The 20,988-nt window shown below is 44.7% G+C and overlaps 1 protein-coding gene across 4 annotated transcripts in view; it reads right to left on the bottom strand.

The window, feature by feature from the left end:
* The window catches only part of fasn (fatty acid synthase), a 92,443-nt gene that overhangs the window by 54,652 nt on the left and 16,803 nt on the right, over nucleotides 1-20,988 (bottom strand). For all 4 annotated transcript variants that reach the window (XM_078401103.1, XM_078401106.1, XM_078401105.1 and 1 more), the window contains exons 4-18: nucleotides 20,233-20,406; nucleotides 18,033-18,233; nucleotides 17,157-17,279; nucleotides 14,756-14,871; nucleotides 13,200-13,334; nucleotides 11,683-12,142; nucleotides 10,154-10,341; nucleotides 9,874-10,063; nucleotides 7,155-7,249; nucleotides 5,785-5,919; nucleotides 4,609-4,812; nucleotides 3,787-3,902; nucleotides 2,615-2,790; nucleotides 2,287-2,478; nucleotides 532-612 (exon numbers count right to left, since the gene is read on the bottom strand). In XM_078401103.1, coding sequence (XP_078257229.1) covers nucleotides 532-612; nucleotides 2,287-2,478; nucleotides 2,615-2,790; nucleotides 3,787-3,902; nucleotides 4,609-4,812; nucleotides 5,785-5,919; nucleotides 7,155-7,249; nucleotides 9,874-10,063; nucleotides 10,154-10,341; nucleotides 11,683-12,142; nucleotides 13,200-13,334; nucleotides 14,756-14,871; nucleotides 17,157-17,279; nucleotides 18,033-18,233; nucleotides 20,233-20,406 — 2,586 coding nt within the window. The remainder of the gene's footprint in view (nucleotides 1-531; nucleotides 613-2,286; nucleotides 2,479-2,614; nucleotides 2,791-3,786; nucleotides 3,903-4,608; nucleotides 4,813-5,784; nucleotides 5,920-7,154; nucleotides 7,250-9,873; nucleotides 10,064-10,153; nucleotides 10,342-11,682; nucleotides 12,143-13,199; nucleotides 13,335-14,755; nucleotides 14,872-17,156; nucleotides 17,280-18,032; nucleotides 18,234-20,232; nucleotides 20,407-20,988) is intronic.

Raw genomic sequence — 20,988 nt, 5'->3', positions numbered from 1 at the left:
TTGCGGAACACCAGCTTGAAGTTGCCCTATCGCACGGGCCCTATCCAGATCAGTCAAACGTGGCATGCCGATTCTTGGAGCAGACACCTACTGACCACTGTAGCAGGGCCCATGCTCACAGATGCTGCCAATCAGGCACCTGATTGTCAGCACCTGGGGGTACCAGAAGCTCAAAACAAGAGTCAATAGCAACAGCAGAATAAGCTGTTTGGCATTGGCAGAGAAGTTTTGGCAAATTTTTCATGGGTGCAACCCATATACTCAGCTCTGCTGCTCATCCCACAAATGCATGTTCCTTACAAATGTGGCACCATTTAAAAGGGAAATAAACAGGCTTTCCAACGGTATAAGATTTATTGCCAAGAAGCATTGTTACAACAAAGAAATAATCTACCAAACACAAATTTCCTTACTTTTTCTGCTATGTTTATTTGACTAATAACATTTATTCAATTCAATACTTCAAATATGAACTTTGCAGTTATGTGAAAAATCAAATTCAAAGAAAGCCTCAAGATTAATGTGGCTTACCGCTAACAGTTAGGTTGCTGTTCTCCGAAATTTCGAATCTATTTGATGCTGGCATCAGCCGAACTTCAAGCTGCACAGAACCTTAATTAACAGAAGCAACAGGTTTCAAGAGACATGGTCAACAGAATAACAACATGGTAATTCCAACAGTTTAAGAAACAGTTTAAGATACATGGCACTTGAGCAGAACAAATACAAGATATACTTTTGCTCTAAATTTTAAGAAATTCCCTCTAGTATAGATGTTAGAAATCAGATGTCTTTCCAAAACCTGGTGTGTACTTAGTAACAAGTGTTACTAAATTGAGATAATACAACCCAGAAGCATCTCTCTTCTCAATGACTTTATTCTCTCTGCTAATATAAAAAGAGATTTATTTATTTTTAATTACAAATAAGGATGTCATTAAGTTGGGGTGAAGAGTTTCACCAGGATGTTGCCTAGGCTTGTGCTATAGGGAGAGGCTGAAAAGACTGGACTTTTCTCCTTTGGAGCTTGGGAGGCTGAAGTGTAGCCTATTTTGTGTAATGCAAGGATTAAAACAGTCTTCACAGCTGAAGCAGAGTTGGCTGCTAACAGTCCCGGTGTTGAGCAAGTGGCGAGCTTGGAAAGACAATTGCGCTTTGGGAAATAATTCTGCTCACTTGGAAGAACCAGTAAATCAAGATCACACAGCCTCAATGAACATAGAGCAGCAAGACCAGACAAACTTTGTTTCCCAGAGACCCGAGATGAACAATCCTGATAAAGTAAACAACTCTGTGATCCCATCACTATGGAGATGCTTAGTTTTAAAAACATGGCTGACTGCTGTTTGTAGGTTAGGGAAGAAGTTTGGGTTTATTGACTATACAGCGAGTTCACAGACTTGACCTTGGGCTGGGATCTGGAATGGTGCCAGGACCCTCGAGTTCTCCAGATCAGCCGTCACAAGCAGGGGTCCCTGATGGACAGAGGTCATGATACTCGTTACCACCAGCCACTGCATTGGTGGAGAACCAATGGGCAGAAGGGCACGAGACTTGTCACATTAATTCCTTTACTGAATCTCACCATACTTAAATAAACATATTTTCTTTTTAACCTTGAAGCATTCTTTCTCCATCATTGATATGAATCTTTCAGACCTGCTTTTTAAAAAATATATAGTGTAATGTTATATATAAATCATTACATTTTGTTAAAACAATAATGTATCATAACAGAGTGATACATTATGGAAACAGGCCCTTTGGCTCATCTTGCCCACACCGGTCAACATTTCCCAGCTACACTTGTCACCCCTGCCTGCATTTGGCTTATATCTAAACCTGTCCTATCCATGTACCTGCTTAAATGTTTCTTCAACATTGCAATAGTACCTGCCTCAACTACCTCCTCCGGCAACTCGTTCCATACACCCACCATCCTTTGTGTGAAAGTTACCTCTCAGGTTCCTATTAAACCTATCTTCTCACTTCACCTTAAACCTATGTCCTCTGGTTCTCGATTTCCCCCACTCTGGGCAAGAGACTCTATGCGTCTACCCAATCTATTCCTCTCATGATTTTGTACACCTCTATAAGCTCACCCCTCATCCTCCCCCGCTCCAAGGAATAGAGTCCTGGACTGCTCAATCTCCCTTCAGCTCAGGCGCTCGAGTCCTTTGTGTGAAGGGTGTCCAAGACAATGTCTTGGAGAAACTGAGCAGGCCAGGCAGCACCTGTGGAAGAGATGGACAGATGACGTTTCAGGTTGTTACTCTGCTTTGGTACCTGTTTTTGGCAGAATTGTTGCTCCGTGTATGACAACATCTTCAAATATCACTGGTGTCTGATCCATTACAGCGCCGCTCATCCTTAACAAAGCTCGCCAGGCCAGGAACAGGTAGCCAGTAGCTGGATACAGCACTCTCCCATCGATACAGTGATCGGCAATGTAGCTGTCAGCAGACTCAGGGTTCATATCTGTGGGACACAAATCAAAAGGTCAGAAGACTATCCAATTTTTAAAGATGAATTTCCCAAATTCACAAATCGTTTAGTTGTCTCTGGTGTAGTGCATGCAATTACCCAATAGGTTTCTGACAATGCAGCGACTCACCAACATTAAACACAATGGCAGATCCTAAACCTCCTGAACCGGACGAGAAGTCCTCGGTCTTGGGTACGTCCCAGATTTGGCTGTGGTCCCACATGATGCTCGGAGAAATTAAGGAAGTCCCGGCGGGGATGGGGTACTCCACAGGTGGGTACAACTTGTTGGAGTCCAGGTTCACTCTGTCATTGCCAGATAGCAAATCAATATTTTGTTATTTTGTGCTTTTTAGAGATGACTATTGCTATATTACCTCATTAATTTCTTGTTCTGTCGACACAATAGAGCAGGGATCAAACTGGACCGGATTTGCATGGCCGATTCGCTAGTAGAGCCACACAGCATAGAAGCAGGCCCTTCGGCCCAATTCACCTGTGCTGACCAAGGAGCCCCATCTACGCTAGCCCCACCTGTCTGCGTTAAACCTGTGTACTTCGAAAGCTTTCCCTCGATCCAAGATGGCACCCAATCTAATCAATCACACATTACAATCACTCCACACTTTTAAATCTCCACTCCTACAGCAACGTTTCTTACTTTATCTGCACACTGTGAGTGGCTTGATTGCAACCATGTATTTGTCCTTTCACTGACTGGTTAGCACGTAACATATGCTTTTCACTGTACCTTGGTACATGTGACAATAAACTAAACTAAACTATCCATGTGTAGGAAAGAACTGCAGATGCTGGTTTAAATCGAAGGGAGACTCAAAATGCTGGAGTAACTCAGCGGGACAGGCAGCATCTCTGGAGGGAAGAAATGGATGACGTTTCGGGTCAAGACCCTTCTTTAGACTGATGTCAGGGGAGTGGGCGGGACAGAGTTAGAATGTAGTCGGAGACAGTAAGACTAGTGGGAGAACTGGGAAGGGGAGGGGATGGAGAGAGGGGAAAAGCAAGGCTTTCGTGTACCTGTCCAAATCTTGGGACAGTGATGCACAGAGATATATAGGCCTCAAGAAAGTATCGCCATCAACACCAGAATAAATCAGTTGGACCACTTGGACTGTTTATGGGTGGCAGGTTCTGAAAGTGTTTGTGATCAGCATGGACGATGGACCCTAGCACCATTCCCTGCTGTATCTATCCACGACTCCTTGCAAACCACTTGCTAACCCTCTGTATTGGACCACGAGCAAGATCCAAATCCCATTCCCCTGAAGTTCTACCACTTACCCACTTGCATAGATCTTGCCGACGTGCGTGAGCAAATACTCCAAGTTGTTGCTGTGGCCTCGCTTCATCAGTGGCAGGATCAGGCACGTCTGCTTCAGACTGCGTTTCAGAATAACCTGAAATAAGCACAAACTGTTCAGCGGGTGGCAAAGGGTTGAACGGCTGGAACATTATGTTGGAGCCGATGAGCTATCACACAAAGCCCCCTATAATACCTTGCCCCACACTTCTTAAAAAGCAAGCATAGTTTAAAAATATCAAGACTTGCTTTTGTGTTTTGCGAATTGTCGAAATAACTATTCATGGACATTTTAAGGAGAATATCTCAATTCAGGTGGCAATATGATTTTAGTGTTTCCCAAGACACGTCCTCAGAAAGACAAGAATATGCAGTAAGGGATCAAATATCAGCGCTCTTTGTAGATATTAAAATGGGCCACAGAGAGGTGGTCAGGCCGCCGAGACCAAAGAGGGATCTTTCGGGACTCTAATGAGTACTTTTGCAATTTTGTCAGCAACAGATACTCTGCATACTTTGTGCATTGTATGCAAAAGCAAAGAATTTCACTTTACCTAGGAACATAAAGTAACATTGGAGACAATAAATAAAGCTTTAACAACACTAAGCTATGGTAAACGCATCATAAATTCATCAAACTCTACACCTGCCATTTTTGAGACACAGGTGCGTACAATACTGGGGAAGAAGAACATTCTGACAAGATAGATTCCCCAAGCAAACTTATTTTTGTCTCAGCCGTAACACGGTGGGAGCTGCCACAAAGTCAATCGTACATGGAGTCTGCAATGAAAGGTGGGTACCTGAAGCAGGGCATGAGCTGAAATCTCGACCACAACAGCATTACTTGGGACATGTTGCAGCCCTTCCTGAAACAGAACTGGGCTGACCAGGTTGTTGACATGGTACTCTGCAGACGAGTGCTTGGCGATCTCATTGTCCCACCTGGCCTGTGGGATCGATGTACTGATCCAGCGTGGAGAACGAGCTTTGGGCACTCTGATAACCTGACAAGCAAAATGTGGATACAGAGAGGTGGCAAAGGAAGGCATGCAGAGGAAGAGGAGGCATATAATCAGTACATATTATAGTGGGCACTCATTATCCACAACACACCGCAAAATAAAGCTTGAAGGTTTAATTAAGAACACATCTGATAAACACAAAGTGCGAGAGTAACTCAGAGCATCCCTTCAGATGTCTGAAGAAAGGTCCCGATCTGAAACTTCACCTCCACACTTTGTGTTTTTTTTGTAATCTGGTATCTGCAGTTTCTTTTCACGTTGGAGATACAGCGCTGAAATAGGCCCTTCGGCCCACCAAATCCACGCCGACCAGCGATCACCCTGTACACTAGACCATCCTACATGCTAGAAACAATTTACAATTTTTACCGAAGCCAATTAACCTACAAACCTGTAAGTCTTTGGAATGTGGGAGAAAACTGGAGTACCCTGAGAAAACCCATGGGGGGATCACAGGGAGAATGAATGGCGTTGGCCATGACTGAAATGCAAGCAGACTCGATGGGCCGAACGGCCTAATTCTACTCCTGTCACTTATGAACGTACAGACAGCACCTGTAGTCAGGATCGAACCCAGGTCTCTGGCAATGTAAGGCAGCAAGTCTACCGCTGCTCCACTGCGTTCTTGTTTCTACATCTTAAATAATGAAAAACAACTTTGTTTTATTAACAATTCATGTAACTCCTTGACTCTTTTCAACTCGGTTTAAGTACATTATCACCGGTTCTGGCTCTAACCCAAACCTAAAGGAAATAACAACCATGGATTTATATGCCGATATTTACACATACCCCTCTATGCATTCTGCTTCCCGATCCAACATGCTAACCCATACCGTACCATCTTGCATGGAATTCAAGGGTTTCCTGGAGTCTGTCTACCACTCACTGCATAGTATTCAAGTCTCTAAGAAAAATCCTCAGAAGATTGAGCTGACAAGATACTGCCCATACCTGCTGCAGAGCATTAAGAAGAGTCGGTGCAATGGAGGCCATGTAGTAGGAATGGAAAGCAACTCCTGCGCTGCGAACCTCTTTGGCGAAGACTCCTTCCTTCTTTAGCGTGGCCACAAACGTACTGACAGCTTCCTGACATGGAAACAACGATCACAATTTAGGACATGTACCTTCACCTCTATACACATCCTGGCATCAATAACATTAATTTCATATTCTCTCTTTTCAAATATTTTGCCAATTTTATTTTTAACTTACACTCTTGGCCAGGAATAAATTGATAGCCATCTCCATTTAATCTCTAAGAAGGAACTGCAGATGCTGGTTTAAACCAACGAAAGACAAAAAGCTGGAGCAACTCAGTGGGTCAGACAGCATCTCTGGAGAATAGGAATAGGTGACATTTTGGGTTGAGACTGAAGAAGTCTCTCGACCCGAAATGTTACCTATTCCTTTTCTCCAGAAAAGTAGTCTGACCCACTGAATTGCTCCAGCTTTTTGTGTCCATTTAATCTCTCTCAGGAATTTGATTTTTAATAGGGGCAATATGTGCCTTTGTCTGGGTAAATTCAACTGGATCTTCAGTACCGACTAAATTTAAATGAGATTGATCAAACTCTTAAGAAAATATTCAGATTAGAACTGAACCATGCAAAACAAAGTGATTTTGTGGATAGATAGATGCACCTCAATCTGAAGCAAGTTTCTAAAATTGCACCATAACAAATAATTGTGTAGAATGTTCTCCATATTCTCCCTTTATTATATATTTTATATGATTAAATCAGACAACTCATTAAAAACATTAAAGATAGACAGACGCAAAGTCCTGGAGTAACTCAGCGGGTTATGCAGCATCTCTGGAGGAAAAGGATGGTCGACGTTTTAGTCTGAAGAAGGGTCCTGACCCAAAAAGTCATCCAGCCATTTTCTCCAGAGATGCTGCCTGACCCACAGAGTTACTCCAACAATTTGTGTCTGTCTTTGGTATAAACCAACATCTGCAGTTCTACATTAAAATCATTCATCCATGGAATCTCATCATTTGCATGTTTTAATTCTTGTCCAAATATTTGCTTAAGAGTTTGATCAATCTAATTAAAAAACAGTCAGTATTGAAGATCCACATCGATTTACCAGAACAAGGGCCCATTTTGCTCCCATTACAAATTAGACAAATTTCCAAACGTCCCTTAGTTTTTGTTTTGCTTTAATATTTAATGCAAACCCAACTAAGTTATCTTACACCCCTCCCTCAACTTGCCCTCTGTGCCCTTATTAACTAAAGCCAAATCCAGAGATTGATTGAGCACGACACATGTGCACATGACATTTCTCGGTTGCTGCGGTCTTGTCTCGTTTCCTACCTGTGGCCCAGAGATGGTGACTGTATCTTCGGCATTGTGACAGGCAGGAACCACTCCTTCGGGACACTGCGCTTTGCACTCCTCCCAAGTTAATCCTGTCACACATCAAAACGTTGCAGTGACTTTTTTAAATATAAAAACACATTCATAACACAACTTTACAGCCCTTCAGGGCAGCACAGTGCTGGAGCTGCTGCCTAACAGCGCCAGAGACCGGGTTAGATTCCGACTAATGTTGTTGTCTGTACAGCGATGTACGTTCTCCCTGTGACTGCATGAGTTTTCTCTGGGTGCTCCGGTTTCCTCCCACACTCCAAAGGCGTATAGGTTAATTGACTTCGGTAAAATTGTAAATGGTCCCTAGTGTATCGAATAGTGTTAGTGTAAGGGGTGATCACTGGTCGACGCGGACACGGTGGGCTGAGGGACCCGTTTCCGTGCTGTATCTCAAGTCTTAGTTGTTATAGAGATACAGATGTCACACCAGCGATCACCTGTTCACACTCTTTCTATGTTATTCCACTTTCACACCCACTCCCCTGCACACTGTTTAGGGGGCTGATTACAGAGGCCAATTGACCTACAAACCTGCACAGGGTTGGGATGCGGAAGGAACCAGAGCATCTGGAGGAAACCCAAACGTCCACAGGGAGAACGTGCAAAATCCACAGACAGCACCCGATGTCAGTGTAGGAAAATAACTGCAGATGCTGGTACAAATCGAAGGTATCACAAAATGCTGGAGTAACTCAGCAGGTCAGGCAGCATCTAGGAGAGAGGGAATGGGTGACGTTTTGGGTCAAGACCCTGGGTTTTGATTTCTGTTAAATGATGGCCAATTGTCCCGCTTTGGGCTTGATCTAATTAGAGTCAGCTCAGGTCAATGATCATCTTTCATCCATGACCAAATGTTTGTCAAAAACACCATGTAGTCAATTAAATCATCAAATACTGCGGACCCTAAGAATCCCTAAACATTCAGCCAAGGTTGCAATTGTGGCTGGACCACTGTCAGTGGGAATTGGGCAAGAGCCAGCCTTGGCAGTAAATGGAACCAACTGACCTTGGAACTGTTGTTGCAGCATCCCCTGATCAAGGCATATTCCCACTGGGAACCTATCTTTGTACAGTTCCTTCGATGTACTAAATCTGCTTTGCGCAATTTTGCTTGTGCGCGTATCAGATAGCACTGCAATGAATACATCAGCCCCACCAGGGAGGCCCAGTATCGACAACCACTTCCTGATGCAGATCACATCCAGATTAAAGTCACCTCAAAGCTGACACCGAGAGTCATCCCATTTAAATTAATAATTTAATTTATGCTCTTATAATTCACGAGGGTGGTGGGTGCCTGGAACGCACTGCTGAGTGTGGCGGTCGAGGTAGATATGAGAGTAGCTTTAAAAAGACTTTTGGATATGCAAGGACTAGTGGGATATGAGTTATGTGCAGGTAGATAAGTGATGGCATCATGCTCAGCACCGACATTGTGGGCTGAAGGGCCTGTTCTCGTGCTGTACTGTTCTATGTTCACTCGTGTGAGCAGCTGACAGGAGGAACAGTGCGGGATATCTTTTTTATAAAATTACACTGGGATCACTATACCACAGAGTCCCACTCACTCCCCTCTCTCTCCAGGCCCCTGTTGCCCGCGGGTCGATACAACTACATCACTGCGGATTAGACACACAGTCGACACAGGGAACTGCAGATGCTGGGATCTTGAGAAAAACACAGTGCTGGAGTATCTCAGGCAGCACCTGTGGAGGGGATGGACAGTCAACGTTTCAGGTTGCGATCCTTCTTCAGACTCAAGTCTGAAGGGTCCCAACCCAAAATTTTGTCTTTACATTCCCTCCACAAATACTGCATGACCCGCTGAGTTACTCCAGCACCTTAGTTACATGATCACGGTGATTACCTTAACAATAGTAACAGGAGGCGTTTAACCCTAATAGGAGCAACAGCAAATCTCATCTAACCTTAAACCAACATCTCCGATTCCCCTTGCCTTTGGTGTCTACTGGACAATGCTCAGGACCAAACTGCTCACAGGCACATCTCTGGCACATCACTACTGGACAATGTGCACAGGCACGGGCACAATGTGCACAGGCACATCACTACTGGACAATGCTCAGGACCAAACTGCTCAGGCACATCTCTGTTTGATGGAATACAAAGCCTCCTGTGCCAATCCCCCAGCCAAGATCAGCAACTGGACCATGCCTGTTTCATCTACACTTCACACTGCCTCGGCAAGGCCACCAGCACAATCAAGGACGAGCCTCATCCCGGCCACCCCCTCTTCTCCCCACTCCCATCACGCAAGAGGTGCAGAAGCATGATAACACACACCTCCAGATTCAGGGACAGTTTCTTCCCAGCTGTTATCAGGCAACTGAACCACCCTATCACCAACTAGAGAGCAGTCCTGACCTCCCATCTAACTCATTGGAGATCCTCAGACCATCTTTAATCGGACTCTACAGGACTTTATGTTGCACTAAATGTCATTCCCTTTATTCTGCGGATAACTGTACACTGCGTATGACTTGATTTTAATCATGTATAGTCTTTCCTATAGAAGCTTTTCACTGTACCTCGGTACACGTGACAGTAATAAACTAAACGAGAGACGCTCCTGACCGCCACCTTTAGTTTGGATAAACTTGTACGGATTTTAAACAGCTTTGTGGTGCAATCAGTCACTTACCAACAGCAGCCATGGCCCCAGGGGGTAGCTTGGCTTCCTTGATACATCGCCCTCTCCAATACGCGGCTAATATGGCTTCTTCATGTGCCAGTGATTCATCAGCATACCCACAGGCCAGCTCACCCACAGAGTGCCCGACAATACCATCTGGTCGTAGACCCATAGCGTTCAACATGTCAATCTGAGCGACCTGCAGTTAAAACCATGAGAACGTGAAGCCAACCTAGTAATTTTTTTTTTTGAAGGCTTGGTTCCTTCACAACAAAAGAGGGTTCCTTACTTGAATGGCAGTGAGGGCTACAAAGGCATGCACCGTGTCATCAAACGTTCTCTCGTCTGTGCTCATGAGGAGTTTGGACACTTTCAATCCAGTCTTTTCCAGTGCTTTGTCGGAACGGAGAATGGATTCGCGGAATATATCCAGTTTCATAAGGACACGACCCATGCCAATCCACTGAGCTCCCATACCTGAGGGTACAGTAGAATCATCCACCAGCAGATATGAAATGCTATCCTTTATGGTTCATTATTGAAGTCCATGCTCATACAGCATGGATCAGGCCCTTCGGCCCAATTCATCCACACTGACCAAGATGCCCCATCTAAGCTCGTCTCATTTATCCATGCTTGCCCAATATCCTTCTAAACCTTTCCTATCCACGTACCCATCCAAATGCTTTTAAAAAATATTGTCATTGTACTTGCCTCCATTACTTCCTAAAGTTCTGGAGTTATACAGTATGGAAACAGGTCCTTCGGCCCAACTGGTCCGTTCCAACCAAGATCCCCATCTAATCTAGTCCCAGTTGTCCGTGTTTAGTCTGTATCCACAAATGTACCTGTCCAAATGTCTTCTAAATGTTGTTATATTACCTGCCTCAACCACATCCTCTGGCAGCTCGTTCCATACATCCACCACCCTCTGAAAAAATTGCCCCTCAGGTTCCTATTTAATCCCTCTCCCTTTGGCTTCAATCTATCTCCTTTGGTTCTTGATTTCCCTATTCTGGGGAAAAGACACAGTGCATTCGCCTCATCTATTTCCCTCATGTTATATTGTTATTCTAGATTCTGGTAGAATCTAGGAGGGTTTGGGGAGGTGTAGGATGAGGTAAAAGGTTTCACGAATCAAAGAATAGTAAGTAGAATAGAGCCCAGTAAAGATCCCTATCCAGGTACATGGACAGGAAAGGTTTAGACGGATGTGGGCCAAACACAGGCAGGTGGGACTAGTGCAGATGGGGCACCTTGGTGGGCTCGGACGAGTTGGGCCGAAGATCCTGCTTCCGTGCTGAGTGACTCTATGACACCTACAAGCCTAAACGGGCTTCCCCCCCCCCATATCAAAAATCTTCTAACCTACCACTCAATCTCCAGGTCCCTCAGGTCAGCTGACTTGGGGCTACTGACTATCCCGCGGTCTAGGATTAAGCTCAGGGGTGAGCGCACTTTTGCGGTTGCAGCTCCTGGACTGTGGAACAGCATCCCACTCCCCATCAGAATTGCCCCCTCCATCAACTCCTTTAAGTCCAGGCTCAAAACCTACTTCTATTCCCTAGCGTTTGAGACCCTCTGAGGGGGCGCTGTGAACTGTTTATGTATGTGTTGTTAGGTTTGTGTGCTATTGTATGTTATTTTGTGTACTGATGTACAGCACTTTGGTCAACGTGGGTTGTATTTAAATGTGCTATACAAATAAAATTGACTTGACTCGACTACACTTTGTGGAATGTCCCGGTTGTCCATATCAACGTCAATACTGTGACCATCAGTGTCGACTTTATTCTCTGGAGTTTTAAAGGCACCCACCTGAACAAACGTACCACAGTGGCCTTCCAGCAGACTGGACTTGCTGGACCTCTTTGGCGTCGGTCTCAGTGCCCACCAGCCTGTAACCTCTGTAGGGCATGGCGGCGGGCGGCATGATGGAAATGTCGTTAATCATACTCAGCAAGTTGACGTCGTGGTTGTGCAGTCGGGTCTGTTCAAGCAGAGCTTCCACCGCTTCAGGCGAGCGGCCGCACGCTTGCACCAAGCGCGGCAGGGCCAAGGGAACAGGAGGGCGGGTCCGCTTCGCATTGGGACGCAAAATGACGTGGACGTTGGAACCTCCAAAGCCAAAGGAATTCATGCCCACGATTCCACCGGTCACGGGGACAGGTTCAGTCACGACGTGGATGCACCCACTGTGCAGGGCAGGGATGTCGGGGTTGGGAGTATTGTAGTGAATGTTGGGAGCCCATAAACCATGCTCCAGAGAGAGCACAACCTGTCGGAATGGAAAATTAAAATTAACCTCAGCATCAAAGAGTCTGCAAAGTGGTTCAACAGGGCGTAGAGGATTCTAAAACTAGAGGGTGTCATCTTTCGGTGAGAGGGGAAGGATTTAAGAGATGACCTCAAAGATATCTCATAAAAATAAAACACTGCTCATCCAAATGTTCTAAAAGTTTTGATTTTCTACATGCTGCAGTATAGTATGGCCATGCCACCCATAAGGGCAGCACCGTGGCACAGCAGGTGGAGCCACTGCCTTACAGCACCAGAGACCCAGGTTCAATCCTGCCCTCAGGTGCTCTCTGTGCGGAGTTTGCACGTGCACTCTGTGACCACGTGGGTTTCCTCCAGGTGCTACAGTTTCCTACCACATCCCAGAGATGTGCGGGTTTGTAGGTTAATTAGACCTCTGTAAACTGCCCCCTATGGATGAGAAAGTGGGATAATGCAGGGAATAGATGAGAAAGTGGGATAATGTAGACCTAGAACGAACCGGTGATTCATGGTCAACGAGGACTTGGTGGGCCTTTCTACGCTGTATCTTTTAATCAAATTTCAATTACAATTTAAGCTACATTTCTCAACAAAATGTTACCATCAATACACCCAATGTTGAGAACACTTTAACTTGAAATATAACCAAACTCCAAGTCTAAATAAATAAATGTTTAAAAGCACTGCTTATCCAGACAGCCCATGACATTCTACAAGTTGTGCAATTATGGTTCAGTGGTAGATTTGCTGCCTAACAGCACCGGAGACCCGGGTTCGATCCTGACTACGGGTGCTGTTTGTACGGTCTCCCTGTGACCTGCGTGGGTTTACTCCGAGATCTTCGGTTTCCTCCCACACTCCAAAGACGTGCAGGTTTGTAGATGTAGAGGATAGTATTAGTGTGCAGGGATCACTTGTCAGTGCAGACGGTGGGCCGAAGGGCCTATCCCCGCGCTGTATCTCTAAACTAAAGTTCTCATTTCCCGCACTTTTTAGCGTCACGTACGCAAATCCCCCATCACAAACACTCCACAAAGAGAAGACCAGACACTTGCCTTTGCTAGTGCAGCTAATCCTGATGCAGGCTCCGGGTGGCCCATGTTGGACTTTGTTGATCCCAGCAGCAAAGGCTTGCGGTCAAATTTACAGAAGACATTCGCAATTCCATTCAGTTCCTGCGGGTCTCCGACCTGTACACACAACACGCAGAGAGGATTCACTAGAACGTTGCCAGGACTCGAGGGCCTGAGCTTTTGAGAAAGGTATGGCAGGCTAGAACTTAATTCCTAGGAGCGCAGGAGGATGTGGGATGATCTCCCAGGGGTTTATAAAATCATGAAAGACAATAGATAGGGTGAATGCACAAAGTCTTTTACCCATAGTAGGGGAATCAAGAACCAGAGGACATAGGTTTAAGGTGAGGGGCGAAAGATTTGATAGGAACCCAAGGAGCAAACTTTTTATATTCAGGGAAGTACATATATGGAACGAGCTGCCTGTGGAGGTAGTTGAGGCAGGCACTATCACAGCGTTTAAAAAACATCGGGGTAGGTACATGGATTGGATAGGTTTAGAAGGACATTGGCCAAATGCAGGCGGGACTAGTGTAGATGGGGCATGCAAGTTGGGGTGGGCAAGTTGGACTGAAGGGCCCGTTTCTGTTCTGCATGGCTCCATAACATTGGATGATCAACCATCAATATTGGTATATTTTCTGCCTGTCTCGAGCTTTCTTTTATTAGTCCGCCTTCCCTAGAGTCCACAGGAATGATGTCACTCAGTTGGAAAGGGAACAGAAGAGATTCACCAGAATGTAACTTGGGCTTGGGTTACAGGGGGAGGTTGGATAGGTGAGACTTTTTTTTACTTTGGAGTGTAGGAGGTTGAGGAGTGTACATGATCATGAAGGGGATGGATAAGGTGAACGCTCAGATAAGGTGAACGCCAGAGGATTGTAAAGTTACAGGGTACACGTTTAAGGTGAAAGGGGAGAGATTTAAGAGGGGCCTCGCGGGCAACCTTTTCTCTCAGAGTGTAGTCCATGACTGGAATGAGCTGCCAGAGGAAGCTGTAGAAGCAGATACAATTACAACTTTAAAGGACATTCGGACAGCTATATGAACAGGAAGGAATTGAAGGGTGATGGGCCAACTTGGTCAGCATGGACAAGGGGGCCAAAGGGCCTGTTTCTGTGCGGTACAGTCTCAGTGATGGTACACCCAGGAAATGGGCTTCTTAAAATGGGTGCAAGTAGTGAAGTACTGCTTCATTGTTTGAAATGCTTGAGGTTCAATTGAAACATTCGTCAGGAATGGCATTGTTCCATAACTCCAGGGCCTGCAGAAAGATGTGCAAATTGCATGAAAAAAAAGTGTCACTTTATATATTGTTTGCACGTGCAGATTGATGCGGCACTGAGAAATGCCAGTATATATTTTTAAATCAGGAGGTAAGCAAATGGGCAGAGATCCAGCACTCCGCCATCGACTCCCTTCCCCTCCTCCCCCCCCCCCCCCCCCCCACCGAGGAATGGTGATTGCTGCATAGCCTTGGGCAGGAGCCAAGGGGACATTTAGCTACATGGTGTGGAGCAGACAGAGCACCGACAGACCTTGGTTCCTGTGCCATGTGCCTCGAGGTACTCGACGGCAGCTGGAGAGATGCCTGCTTCCTCGTACACGGCGTTCATTAACCTCTGCTGCATTTCTCCAGAGGGGAACGTGATACCTGTAGGTGGAAACCATAGGAACACCGCTCGTATCAGCACAGGGTTAAACCGGTCAACAACAAGGTGTTATTGTGGGTGAATGCCTCACGACCTGCACCGACCGGGGTCACACCAACTCAATGCTCAACAACATGTCCTATAAATAGAACGCACACCTGTGCGTCGTGGTTTGCAATGATTGCCTCCCTACTTTCTCCGCAGTATAATAATAACAAAATACCAGATGAATCTTAGCTGAAGAAAACGGAATGAAAGGGATGCCCCCACCCTGACACGGAACCGATGGGACTAAATCTGTCGCTCCTGCCCCTCGCTTTCCTCACATGGAGCTGGCCAGAAGCACAGTCGCTACTCACACTTGCTCATCCACTGCCTCCCACAACTGATGTTAGATCGAAGCAGACAAACATTTAGACATTTGAGGGACTCTGATAGACAGAAAGTGCTGGAGTAATCAGCGGGTCAGGCACCATCTCGGGGGGAAATGAATAGGCGTTTCAGGTCAAGACCCTACTCCAGACTGGGAACTCAGCGGGATCGTTCAAGGCCCCTCATTTCAAACTGAGATTGCTAGTTTAGTTTAATTTTGTTTATTATCGTCACGTGTATGTGGGTGCAGTGAACAGCTAACCCCGATCAAGGTTTTATATCAGGATCCCTATCAAAGGAACGTTCGCACAGCTGAGAAGGTTGTTGGCTGCAACCTTCCCCCCATTGATGAACTGTACACTGCAGGGGCCAGGAAGCGAGCGGGCAAGATCATCTCTGACCCCTCTCACCCTGGCCACAAACTCTTCGAAGCACTTCCCTCTGGAAGGCGACTCCGGACTGTCAAAACAGCCACAGCCAGACATAAAAACAGCTTTTTTCCACGAGTAGTAGTTCTACTCAATAACCAAAGTCTGTAGTCTCTTTTTTGCTCTGGTTTATTTTCACCCACATGTTTAGACCGTAATGGTGTATCCTTATTGTTTTGATGTGTTTATGCTTTATTCTTAATTGTTAACTGTATGTTTGTGTTGTCATTTGTGAGCGGTGCACCAAGGCACATTCCTTGTATATGCATACTTGGCCAATAAACTTATTCAAATTTAAATTCAAATATTCCTACAACTTTAGCAAAGGCACAATGGTGTGCCTAGTTTTAAAAAAAGTAAATTTTTGTAGCCTCATTGACTATTTTGTTAAACCATTCCCAGTTTACTGTTTTGTTGCAACTTAGCAATAAAAGACATGACCAATTATGTGCAAACCCAAGTTAATTTTACTTAGGCCACAAAATTAAATAATGAAACTGTCCAAACAATTTATTTTCTGTTAATTTTTCATTGTTTAAACATTCTGCTTCTCCAGGAAAGAAACTAAGACCGTCTAAGAGAATTCCCTACATGGTTCAGAGGCTGTTGAGATTCAATATTAAAGACATGTTGTATAAGAAAATAACTGCAGATGCTGGTACAAATCGATTTATTCACAAAATGCTGGAGTAACTCAGCCGGTCAGGCAGCATCTCGGGAGAGAAGGAATGGGTGACGTTTCGGTCTGAAGAAGGGTCTCGACCCGAAACGTCACCCATTCCTTCTCTCCCGAGATGCTGCCTGACCCGCTAAGTTACTCCAGCATTTTGTGAATAAATTAAAGACATGTTGGGTTATTTGCATTGTGACGCTACTACAAAGGCACATGAACACCAGCTTATTGGCATGTGAAGGTATACATTACCAGCGGGTTACATGATCTGTTGTTAAACATCGAAATCAATCCAGTGAAACTGGGTCAAGAAGTATTCTAGGAGGGATATTGCTAACAGATTAAGAGATATTTTAGTCGGGCTTTCCTGAACGTGTTTATGCAACCTGTTGTGTCACGACCTGGACACGTTTCAGATGATTGCAACTCTTTAGGAATTATTTATCTATTTCTGCATCAAGAGCTTTACAACACGTAATGTCATGCAAATCATCTTCTCAGCACCAGCCTACATTTAATTCAAAATGTTCCCAGACTTTGCTGGCTGCACCACAGTTTATGATACATCAGGAATGTTATTGTGTCGTTTGCTGTCGCAAGTATTAAATTTAAAATGTTGTTTTTAAATTGTGTGTAGAACTGAGGCCCGAAAACCCAAATAAAAATTTCTGACTTTGAATTTGGGCCTGGGCCTTCTCATGCACCTATTGCAATTTTTTTTTAACTTACCTGAAATCCCCCCCCCCCCCCCCGCAAAACTATATAATGAAAAAGAATTAAGGAATGAAAGAAAAGGAATGAAAAGAAAAAATACCTTGTTCTTTGTAACCATCAGTATTGCTTCCTGCATTAACTACCGATGCATAAACTCGTTTGGCTGCCGATTTCTTCATCAAAAGAACCACCACAGATGCTTCGGATCGACAGTAACCGTTGCCTGTAAACACAAGACAATTTCACGCATTTCGTGATAGATGCTTTTCAGAGAGAGAAAAAAAAATCAGTGCAAATAAATTAGAGTGGTTTGCCAAAATAACGACTTTGTTGCCCAGGTTCGATTAATAATGCAGAATGTTAAACAGATTTGGCAAATGCAATGCACCCAACTAGATAAACAAACTAGCTTGTTGGAAAGGTTCTTTCTTGGCAGGTGGCAAGATTACTTGGCTGTTATGCATCTTCTGCAGTGCCATCTCAGCTCACCCTAGGTGTATAGAAAGCAAATGAGATCATGAATTTAAACATTAAATATTATAGAAAAAAATAATTTAAATAGTTGTAGCTTTGTACAGCACGAAACAGGCCCTTTGGCCCAACTGAACAAAATGGCACACTGGGCTAGTCGCATTTGCCAGCATTAGCCCATATTCCTCTACACTCTTTTCATCCATATATCTATCCAAATATCTTTCAAAAGTCATAATTCTATCCACCTCAATAGCTCCATCTGACAGCTAAACATTCCACATACGGGACTACCCTCCGAATAAAAATGTTGCCCTGAAGTCGCTCTTAAATCCCTCCCCTCTTACCTTCAGGCTATGCCCTCTAGGTTTAGAATCTCCTATCTTGGGAAAAAGATGTCATGAAAAGTCTGTCATTTGTCTGGTAAACTGTGAAGAGCTTTAAACATACATTTCATGTCTCTGACCCAAAGATAAAATCATACAGAAACAAGGTGGTTTCTTACCCGAGGCATCGAAAGACTTGCAGGATCCTTCGGGGCTGAGCATGCCCAGCTTCATGAACTGCACAGATGTGTTGGGTTTCAGCAGCAGGTTGACTCCTCCAACGATGGCCGAATCGCACTGGCCATGGCGTATTGCATGGAAGGCGTTTTCCAGCGCGAGCAGGCTGGATGAGCAGGCAGTGTCGATGGACGAGCTGGGGCCTAACATCCAGAGGAGAAGCAAGTCATTGATGGAACTCCTCGGTGGTGGACGAGAGGGAACAGACTGCCTGACATTGCCACAGACGGGCCACGCTCTCATCACCCCTGGCAGTACGTTCCAGGCACCCACCAAGCCAAGTTTTTTAAAAAAAATGTTTAACTTGCCCTGCTCCTTTAAACGTTGTCCCTTAAAGCTACACCCTCTAGTCTATGGCGGTTCAATACGGGGGAAAGGGTTCTGTCTGTCTGTCTACCCAGACCATGGTTTGTAAGCGCTGCTGTTCTTATCTGCCTTTGATATATTCCTGTCACCTCTCTCAAACTGTGAAATTGGAGCAAACCCACTCGGTAGAAAAGATTACAAAAACAGAAGATGAATAATGGGAAATTATGCATCAGAGTACAGGGAGATCGATAATCTCATTGAATGGTGCCAGAACAATAGTTTTGGTCTCAATGTCAGCAAGACAACGGAGCCAATTGCTGACTTCAGGAGGGGAAAGCTGAAGGTCACAGGATGGCAGTGGAGAGAGTCAACAACCTCAAGCTCCAGGGCTTGCATATCTCTGCAGATCTGTCGTGGGCCAAACCCATTGATGCAATCACAAAGTAAGCTCATCAATGTCGCTACTTCCTTCGAAGATGGATGACATTTGGTAAGTCACCAAATACTCCACTGAACTTCTACATGTGTTGCATCGGTTGCATCACAGTCTGGTTTGGCAACATGAATACCCAAGAATGAAGACGACTACAGAGAGTGGTGGGCTCCATCGCTGATACTGGGCTCCCCACTACCAAAGGGAGCCACAAAAGGAGCTGCCTCAAAAAGGCAGCCAGCATCATCAAAGACCCACACCACCCTAGCCATGCTCTCATCTCACTGCTACCATCGGGAAGAAGATACAGGAGCCTGGGAACTGTGGCCAACAGGTCCAAGAACAGCTTCTTCCCAGCAACCATCAGGCTCTTGAACACTGCACAACACTAACCTCGGCAACCATGATCTTCTAAGCACTGCGTCTTTGGTTGTACTATGGACTTGGGTTTTGCAGTATTGTGGTTACGTAGTATTACTATTTCATTTATTCTATGATTGATTATAGTACATTTATCTGTGGGATATTTGAAGGCCATATTAAATATCTGTGCAATATTAACGGGGTGTTTAAAGGCCTGTTAATGCTGCAGCAAGTAAAAACATTGTTCTGTTGCCGATACACATGACAATGAAACTCTTGACTCGAGTGTGTTTCGCTTTGCAGGAAACCTTTCATACCTTAGTTATCTACCTCATAAAACTGAGATCAAACAGAATTGAATGAATGATAGGCAATGATGCAAGAAATTCTGGAAATTATAAGAAAGATGAATAGTTTGTAAATATGTTTAACCCAAGAACATATACACTGAGGAAGCAAGCTGAGACGAGAGACGAAATAAACTTAAGGATGCCAGGAGAGTCAATAAATAGACATCATATTTTCAGATTCTACGGCATAATTAAAGTTGAAATAAAGATTGCGGGTCATAAACCAGCTAAGGGCAATAAAGCCAATCCTGAGAAAAGGTTTTTTTGTCAAACAAATAAGAGGAATGTTTTAAAGTTAATTAAGGGGAAAGTTAAAGATTACTCAGAGAGAGAATAAGCAAGGTTAAATGATTAAAAGAGACATTGATAACTGATCAATTAGTTCAAGAATGTAATACCATGTGTAACCATTGAAACACAGAATATAAGACTAGATGCTGCGAATCTCTGAAACACTGGGTTCTATCAGAGCGTTTCCCAGCGCGTAATGTTAAGGCCTTGAATAAACTGACTCGAGGATTTCACCACTGCTCCACAAGATGTGCTTTGTGCCTGTTCTTATCTGAGCCATAATTAAGAGGACAACTGGGCCCCATGTGAAAGGGTACGGGTTAAACACAAAATTCCCCCCAACAGACACAGTTTAATTTTCCCTGAAAGCATACTTTTAATTTGAGGCTTCCTCACCTTTAAAATCGAAGAAGTAGGAGATCCTGTTTGCAAACATGGCGTGCTGGCACCCCGTCATGCTGTACCCCAGCAGCTCCTCCGGGTCTCTGCTAAAGGCTTCAGCTGCTTCAGAGCCACTCACTCCGATCCACACCCCGGTGTTGCCCCCCCGCAGGGAGTTGGGGTTTATTCCTGTGGGACAGGTGCAAACAAACCAGGTCACCTGGACAGGCTCCAAACAAAGTAAGGACACGCAGAGATGCACACAGAGGCACAGACAGAGACATATGTACACACAGACCAGCCAAACTCCTTCATGCCACATCTAACCTAGTCCCATTTGCACATATTTGGCCATATCCCTTTAAACCGTTCCTATCCATGTACCCGTCCAAATGTCCTTTAAATGTTGCTCTTGTACCTGCCTCAACTACCTCCTCTGGCACCTCATTCCATTTACCCACCACCCTCTGTCTGACAATGTTGCTCCACAGGTTACTATTAAATCTTTCCCCTCTCATCTTGAAACTATGCCCTCTAGTTCTCGATTCCCCTACTCTGGGTAAAAGACTGTGCATTCGCCCCATCTATCTACCTTGTGATTTTATACACATCTGTAAGATCACCCCACAGCCTCCTGCGCTCTGAGGAATGAAGTCAAATGAACATCTTCATTGCGTCAGTGTGGAATGCATAAATGACAGTAATGCACCAGAATTGGGACGGGACAAATGCTATATCTTGCTCCAAGCTGGTTTCAAGGTATAAATCAGT

The sequence above is a fragment of the Rhinoraja longicauda genome, chromosome 6 (genome assembly GCF_053455715.1).
Source record: "Rhinoraja longicauda isolate Sanriku21f chromosome 6, sRhiLon1.1, whole genome shotgun sequence".
Lineage (NCBI taxonomy): Eukaryota > Metazoa > Chordata > Chondrichthyes > Rajiformes > Arhynchobatidae > Rhinoraja > Rhinoraja longicauda.
Note: the sequence above shows the minus strand (reverse complement) of the source record. Positions and strands in the feature narration are given on the sequence as shown.